The 8,387-nt window shown below is 41.5% G+C and overlaps 1 protein-coding gene across 1 annotated transcript; it reads right to left on the bottom strand.

Moving 5' to 3' along the window:
- Positions 1 to 2,638: 2,638 nt before the first annotated feature.
- On the bottom strand, positions 2,639 to 7,463 carry LOC146387925 (GTPase IMAP family member 9-like). The gene is made up of 2 exons (XM_084924956.1): positions 7,321 to 7,463; positions 2,639 to 4,067 (listed from the first exon to the last, which is right to left on the bottom strand). Exons 1-2 carry the CDS (start codon positions 7,373 to 7,375, stop codon positions 3,229 to 3,231), a joined length of 894 nt encoding a protein of 297 aa, XP_084781082.1. The 5' UTR covers positions 7,376 to 7,463; the 3' UTR covers positions 2,639 to 3,228.
- Between the last annotated feature and the right edge of the window lie 924 nt (positions 7,464 to 8,387).

Here is an 8,387-nt window from a genome sequence, read left to right as displayed (position 1 = left end):
AGGCACAAGGTCAGGACTTCCTGTACAACAAGTTCAGGCACAAAATCCAAAGCAGAGCTGGTACTTAGTACAACACACAATAACAATAAAAGTCAGACATCATTTAGACTGTTTACCAAACTCCTCAGCACGAGCCTGTGGGTTCACATCAGGACAGATGTGGCTGTGATTATATGTGCTCATGCTCTGGACTACAAAACATGCTGTAACATATACTGATACAAGAGTACAAATACTGGATTACATGTGTATAATTATTATATAATATGAATTCCCCATAGAACTCCTCGTGGTCTACAGTTTCTAGTTAGTGCTGTCAAAATTAACGCAATAATGCAAATTAATCCGCCATCACGGTCAATGCGATTAACATTTTTAACACTATTAACCCATCTGCTGTGCAGAATGACTGAAAATCCCTGAAACGTTTCTGTCAACACTTTATCGTTTGAACTACAGCTGGTTAAAATTGGAAATAAAGCGCTGTAGTGTATCGTCCACCTGGCCTAAACAGCATGTTTTTAAAGGAGTTCAGTGACTTTTTATCCTCGACTTTGAAGCTGTCCAGACTGGTTATAGTCGGGGATTTTAATATACACACTGATGATGACTCTGACCTCTTTGGCAGAGGTTTCCTTAGAGTCATGGATTCTTTTCTTTTTACACAGCATGTGTCTGGCCCTCTGCCTTTGATACTGTGGACCATCATATTCTGGTAGATCGGCTGAGACACTGGGTGGGTATATCAGGGTCTGCTTTGGACTGGTTCAAATCTTAATCATGAACGATCCTTTTCTGTGGCTACCTCGAAGTACAGGTCCTCTTCTACTTTTCTTGCTATGGTGTGCCACAAGGTTCAGTTTTGGGGCCTTTATTGTTTTTGTTGTATTTGCTCCCTCTTCAGCACTTATTGAGCACTTTTAAGGACATTTCCTATCACTGCTATGCAGATGATATTCCGTTATATATCTCCAACTTTCTTTAACTAAATGAGGAGAAGACTGAAGTCCTCATTTGTGCTCCTAAAAAAAAAAATTGTACCTAGTATTATGGAAAACTTGGGTCCACTTGCTACATTTGCTAAACCTTTTATCAGGAACCTTGGAGTAACTATTGACTCAGCTCTGACTTTGGATGCCCATGTAAAATCTTTGGTTCGCTCCTGTTTTTATCACTTGAAAAACATTGCTGAGTCCCATTGTATGAATTAGAAATTGTCATTCATGTATTTGTTCATGTACTTTGTTTATTTGTTTATATAAAGCCTCTTTGGAGGATCTGCAAGTCGTTCAGAACGCTGCTGCAAAGCTTCTGACCAAGTCCTCCAAGTCCTCCCATGTCACACCCCTGCTGATCCAGCTGCACTGGCTCCCCGTTAAATTCAGAATCCACTTTAAGGTTTTGACCTTGACTTTCAGGGCTCTGCATAGACAAGCACCAACATATATCAGTGAACGTCCATACATTCCCAGCAGGTCCCTGAGGTCATGTGATCAGGGCTCGCTGGTTGTCCAACACACGAGGCTGAAAACAAAAGGCGACAGAGGTTTTGTAACTGTGGCCCCAGACTGTGGAAGTCTCTCCCTTTGAGCCTGAGATCTGTGGTGGCTTTTAAAAAACAGCTAAAACAGAAGTGGAGGAGGCAAGAAGAATGAGTTGAGTAAAGTTTGACTTGTTTTGATTTGTTTTGTTTTGCTTAATGCGCCTTATAATCCAAAAAATACGGTAACTTCTACCTTGCTTTAGCATGTCCAGAAGTCCAACTTTTTGTGTGATGGTTAGCATCTTCCTCTGCCTTTTGAGTGCTACCGCAGGTGCCTTGCAAGGCATGGAGAAAACGTCAGTACTGCACTTCAGAGTCACACTGCTAAGGATCGATGTAGTGATTCTGTACTGTACAGGAGAGAGGGCACGGAGGAGATGGACAATGGTCTACAGTCGATCAGGACGCAGAACACAATGATACAAAAAAAATTATGCAAAAGTGCACACAAAAAATCAGCGAAACAGCGAGGCCGCGAAAGGTGAACCGTGTTATAGCGAGCGACCACAGTATGAGTAAAATTAGCATTGCCATAAGAGTGCATATTACATATTAGAGTATAGGTAATGGATTATATATTTCTATACAAGTTCAGGCACGAAAACAATATATATCATATATATCTATATACAGGTTTAAGACACCGAAGTGTTTCCATCCACAAACATGTGAAAACCGTCTGCACTGAAGCTGAAGCACACATTTGCATTTGTATCAGGAAACAGTCCTGTAGAAACTCCTAAAGTGAGAACATGGAGTTTATCCAGGAGAACAAACACAAGAAAACCCCGAAACCCAAAAATCCTTTAAAATGAGAACAAACTGTATGAATGTAGAACAGAGTCTGTGACGCCAGCAGGATCTAATCTGATCAAACTGATAGATTATCGATCTGTCCAACACACAAAAAGACATTTAAAGACATTACTGTGTGTTATCTCACAGATCACCACTGGATGTGAAAGCAGTCACAGGTTAATGAAGATAAAAGTTCACTTAACATCCAACAGGTCACTGCAGCAGATCCAGAGTTGGGCTTCACTTGTTTTTATCCTGTTTCAGTTGTTTCAGACTCACAAAAGGAAAAACCGTAAAGCCAAAATATTAGAAACATCATCTGAATCTGACATCTTCTAGTTTTTTATTAACATGTGGCTCATACAAAACCTGAACCCTAAACTCTGGTGACCTGGTGAATGTTCAGTTGTAAATAATAATGTACAATGATGATGTGTTCATGTACAAAAAGCTCCCATCTGGCAGGGTGGTGGAGGAGTCCCACAGCGTGGAGCTCAGAGCCTCCAGTCATTCAGCTGCTTTTGGAAACTCGTACAATCGAGCTCTGAGACGTCAGCAGCAAATCCAAACACCGCGGTCGTTCTCCTCCTCATCACTGTCTGCTGAGCGCCTCACAGACTTTCTTTTAGATGCTCTAACACAGCTAAACATCTGGTTCTGGTCAGGTTTCCAGACTGTCCACTTCCTGTGATATATTCACACCTGACATGAGTCATTATTATGAGACATTGTCTCCTGTGAGTGGTACTTTCATCAGGTGGAAACCTGCTTCCAAATGGAAAGTGATGTTCTGTTTTAGGTTTGTTTCCCAGTAATGAAAGTATCCAGTAATCGTGTTGCTCTCCCCTCCGCCAACACCGAAGCGTCCATGGTAGTTAGTACTTATTTCACTGTAAACTACTCTTGCAGCATTTCTCGGTGAGCATTTTGGCCTTCATTGCTAAAGCTGTTGTTCCCATCGACAGTACTGAACCCCCTAAAGCTCCCAGTAAAGCTCCCGATGTAGACGTCAGCTCACCACCTCCAAGTAAATATCCCCCGACAGATCCCAAAATGATTCCCACCAATCCAGTCCTTTCCAGAAGCGCACGCCTGCCTGTTGTTTCTGCTGTTTTTGGTTTTTCGTCCTGCTCGTCCGGTTTTCCAGCCTCTTGGAGCATGTCAGGAGTGTAGAAGTAATCTTTTCCCATCGGTGTTATCTTCTTCAGCAACTCGGTGACCTGAGCAGGACTTTTGTCTTCAATGTTAAAAGCAAAATATCTCCACTGGCACTGCTCAATGAGTTTCCTGAGGTGCTCATTCTTTTTTATGCCCACTTTTATGTTAGCTTCATACTCTTTATTTCCATTTATATCGGTGAACACCACTGTTGTGTAGGCCAATGCACGTCTGCCAAAGGTGCGCACAAAAACCTCCAGTACCTCTAATTCTTCAGAAGTGATTATATCGAACCTCAGCACCAGCAGGAACACATGAGGACCAGGACGGGCAAGATCAATGGATCGCTTGATCTCGTTCACCAGCTCATCTTCATCTTTTCCAGGTTTAAACAGACCTGGAGTATCAACAACAACCACTTTTTGACCTTCCACAGTGCTGTGGGATTTCTGTGTGCGATCTTTGGACGAATCCTTTGAGGTGAAAGTCTCTGTGTTCCCCATGATGATGTTTCCTAGAGTACTTTTACCAACCGAGGTCTTCCCAAACAGCACGATCCTCAGGTCATCTGTTGGAAGAATATTAGTATGTGAGAACTGTCCCAGTCACGATCTCTTACAGCACTGACATAAATCATAAAGCAGCTGCGAGGAAGGAAATATAAAACATGAAGGCAGGAGGAATGAACAATCAGCATTTATTAACAAGGAAACACAAAGTCTAAGGAGCTTAGAAATCCTCAAAAGAGGATCCTCTCTTTCGAGGATGCCAATGTTCATATTTTGGACAGAGAGGACAGATGGTTTGAAAGAGGAGTGAAAGAAGCATCTATGTCCACTGTGAGCGACCATCTTTGAACAGAGGCGGTGGTTTACGACACCAACTGTCTGCCATCTATAATCCAGCTTTGAGTTCCCTCCCCAGACGCCTTAACGCCCACTCACATCCTGGACCATCTGACCTCAGGAAATCACATGATAAGGTGGGGCCAGGTTTCACAATGAGCTCACCTGAAACCCTGGCTGATTGTGACCCACACCTGTTTCCACACCTTTGCTCATGTGATTAGGTAGAGGATCATTAGGTCACTCCCACTGGACTTAAATCTGAGACTCTCCACCATTTTACCCTAGAACTGAAGAACCTTCTCGGATGAGAGGTGAAACGTCTTCAAGCAACTTAAGAAAGTCCAGAAGCTTTTCTTTCTAAGCTCCTTAGAATACGATGACTTTCACAGACAAGGAAACACAAAATCTTTCAGCAGAGACACAAAAAAAGATTCCCCAAAATTCAGAGTGGGAAACCACAGAGTGCAAGATGAGGATCAAAGATCAGGATACAGTGTTCTCTCTCGTGCCATCTCATGTTTCGGAAGAACAACCTCTTGACTCTCAAACGTACCTTCTACTATCTTTGGGTCTGTTTTTCAGATCTGGGACTGAGGAGCAGACTGAGAGATACGTGGATATATGATATGTATATGAACATACTAGAATGTTCATATACATATCATATGGTAATAAACTGAAAAAATATTCTCTTAAAATGTGTAAAAACATCAGTTTGTGCTGAAGAGAAGTGAACAACCTGTAGCTACAGCTGTAAAATAAATGTAGTCCTTGAGTAAAAGGTAGAGAAGGGAAATGTTAAGTAAAGGGGTCTTTTTACATTAGAAAACATAGCTAATAACCAGAAGTGTAGCACTGCCTGAGCTCATACAGGGGTGTGAAGAAGTCTTTGCCTCCTTCTTGATTTCCTTGTTTTTTTGAATATTTATCACACTTGAATGTTTCAGATCATCAAACAAATTCAAATAGTAGACAAAGATAAGACAAGTGAACACAACATGCAGCTTCCTAATAAAGGTGTTTATTATTAAAGATAATCCAAACCCGTATGGCCCTGTGTGAGGGAGCGATGGACCCATAAACCTAACACTTGGTTGGGCCACCCTTAGCAGCAACACTGCAATCAAGCCTTTGTGATAACTGCCAATGAATCTTCCAGCACTGTGGAGGAGTTTTGGCCCACTCATCTTTGGAGGGTTTTTGAGCATGAACCAACTTTTTAAGGTCATGCCACAGCATCTCAATCGGATTCAGGTCGGGACTTTGAGGTCACTACAGAGTCCTGCTGCAGAACCCAAGTGTGCTTCAGCATGAGGACAAAAAGGTGTGGCTCTAATCAGGAATGGATATAATCAGAGTTTGGAGAAACCTGGAGTCGGGATTAATTTCCTGGTCAAGTAAAGTTAGCTGACTTAAAGCTAGCAAAGATGCTGCAACCAGCAACTCTAAGCTGCTGATTAATATTCTGATGTTTTCTCTTTTTTTTTGGGTGGTGGGGTCCAACCCGGGCTTACTGGGCTTAAGCCCGGGTAATCTTATCAGAAGCCCGGGGTCTTGGAGTGTAATTTGTTTCATAGTTAGATGCCTCACTGACAACTGTATAAAACAAAAACTACATGACGCACAGTCGTAAATCCCCCCTAATTTTAGTATGATCCGAGCTCAGGCACTGGGCGACTGAGCACTTACACATGTGAGCGAGGGGGGAGAAGCTGCTGCCTGCGGGTTTGCTGCAGACAGAGGAGAGCTTAGTTTGACCAGGTACCAAAGCAAATCATTCCTACTGTACAAATAATGTAAATATGACGGTGAATCACAAAAGATTGATATCAAACTGATCACTTGACCCATATTAGGTTACTTGTTCTTCGAGTGAATCAACAAACGGCGAAATGAAAAGCCGAACAACAACAATGCTGTTTTTTAGAGAGTCTTAGCTTACATGTGTGTTTATTTCACATTTTCTGTTGTTTCCCTCCACGGCTAAACAAAGCACTCTAAACCGGTTTCAGTTATGTACTGATGGACACAAAGGAAGTTAGCTCGCTAGCTTCCATCTAAATACAATATAGCATGTCCTGACTGAGGGGGTTTGCAATCCCTGGGCTGTAGCTACATCGTAAGGTTAAAACTGAGCTTAAATAAATGATTAGCGGTAATAAAAGCCGAGGGAGGTCAACAGTGATCACTGACTGTTTTAGGAGCTTTTTGAGATTAAATAGAAGAAAATACAAAACATTAAACATGGTAACAACACAAAAGCCATATTAAACGCAGACTACTTTAGGCCCGGAAGCAGGATTCGTCACGTCATCACTTAAAGACTGGATAGGGCTAAGCCCCGGGTGTATAAAATGGAGGCGGAGCCAGCCATTTTATACACCCGGGCTTCCAGATTTCTTTATTTGAAAATGACCAACGAGAGCTGACTTTATCACCTGATGATGATTTTACAGCTCATCAATAGTTTTTCTATAAAATGAAAGGATCTGATTATTGAACAACTTTGTTTTAAAAGTGCGATAAAAATATTCACATTAAAAAAACAGAAACTGTTTTATTTCATGAGCAGATGATACATTTAAAACTTTTATTAATATCAACTCATCAGCTCAGAGTTTTATAAAACTTGAATAATTATATATTTATAATTTCTATTATTGACTCAAATATTAAGAGTCATATGAGATTCATTTGGTTATTTTCCTCTTATCTGTGATATAAAATCTTTACAGCTTAAAAAAACAAATGATTTCTTTGAGTGCAGCTTGGTGCTAATCAAGCTTTAAACTGAGATTCAATGATCAAACCTAACATGTGTGAACTAAAAACACATTTCAGACTGAAACTGAAATCGTGTCCCAGTGATTTAAGCAAAGAGCTGCTCCTGTTTTATGTTTCAGGAAATAATGACTGTCCCAAAACTCAAAGCACACACCAGCCTGAGGATCACTGCAGGACAAATACACTCACCCATGGGCTGTGGATCAATCAGTACCTTGGTCTCCAATGCAGTACGACCATCCATGTCTTCTTCTGACTATTTACATTTCCAACTCACCTCTATATTCGAGTCTGCTCCTGGTTCCCGCCCCTAAACTTCAGCTGTCCAATCAGAAGTCCGGCTGAAAGAAACCAATCAGAAGGCTGAAAAAAGTGCGTCATCAGAGTGCATTTCCACAGGTCTACCTCCCCACACTTAACCTTCTGAAAACAACAGGAAACATCACAATAAAACAGCATTAATGTGTTTGTTATTCAGATCAAACATGTCAGGATGAGATGAACCATCAGCACTGAAGCACCAAAACCTGCAGTTCCTCTAATGTCCAGCAGAGGCTCCTGCACTGACTCAGTCCCATAGCCCCCATGGTGAAATGTCCAACTTTACAGTGGAAATAAGCATGTGTCTGAACTGGACCTCTCCTCTGTGCTTTAGAGAATTTTTGCTCTAATTGTGTAATCAATAATTTGGCTGCTGTGTGTTTAATTGTGCCAATAGGGTGAGCTGCAGCTTTGGGGATTGGAATTCTTATTAAGCACAGTTTAGCAGGAATCTGGGCCTGTGTAACGCACCTGAAATGCATTTTTCTGGAATTTTTGGTTATTGTTCCTTTCCTCACTGTTTAAATAAACGCACCATTGAAACTATAGATCGTTCATTTCTTTGTTAATGGCCAAACTTACAAAATAGATTCAAATAATTTTTCCTGACTGTATACTGAGAGCGTCTGGCAGAGGCTGCTGTCGGGGAGATCTGAAACTCCTATGTCAGACAGAACTTTGACAGAATCCCAAGGAAAGCTGGGACACTGAGTCCAAACAGACCACCTCCATTACTGATGTAGCTTCATGGAACTATGGCTGTAAGGTGGTTGGTGTCAAGATCGCTGGATCCTGGTACCAGGGTTTTGAGTTTGGGGATATTTATATTTTTGATCATCTTTTTATTTTGGTTCTATATTCTGTATTGTCATCTAGCCTTCTGGCTATAGTTGTCAGGGTTCCTAGGTCGTTGACCCAGTGTTTTCAGTTGTTCA

Source organism: Perissodus microlepis, chromosome 4, assembly GCF_051167445.1.
Source record: "Perissodus microlepis isolate ML-2025 ecotype Zambia chromosome 4, ASM5116744v1, whole genome shotgun sequence".
In the NCBI taxonomy this organism is placed as follows: domain Eukaryota; kingdom Metazoa; phylum Chordata; class Actinopteri; order Cichliformes; family Cichlidae; genus Perissodus; species Perissodus microlepis.
Note: the sequence above shows the minus strand (reverse complement) of the source record. Positions and strands in the feature narration are given on the sequence as shown.

Coding starts and splice junctions, on each gene's coding strand:
- LOC146387925 (XM_084924956.1), bottom strand. CDS start 7,375: ATGGATGGTCGTACTGCATTGGAGACCAAGGTACTGATTGATCCACAG. Junction 4,068..7,320: donor GATTGATCCACAGCCCATGG/GTGAGTGTATTT, acceptor TTCTTCCAACAG/ATGACCTGAGGATCGTGCTG.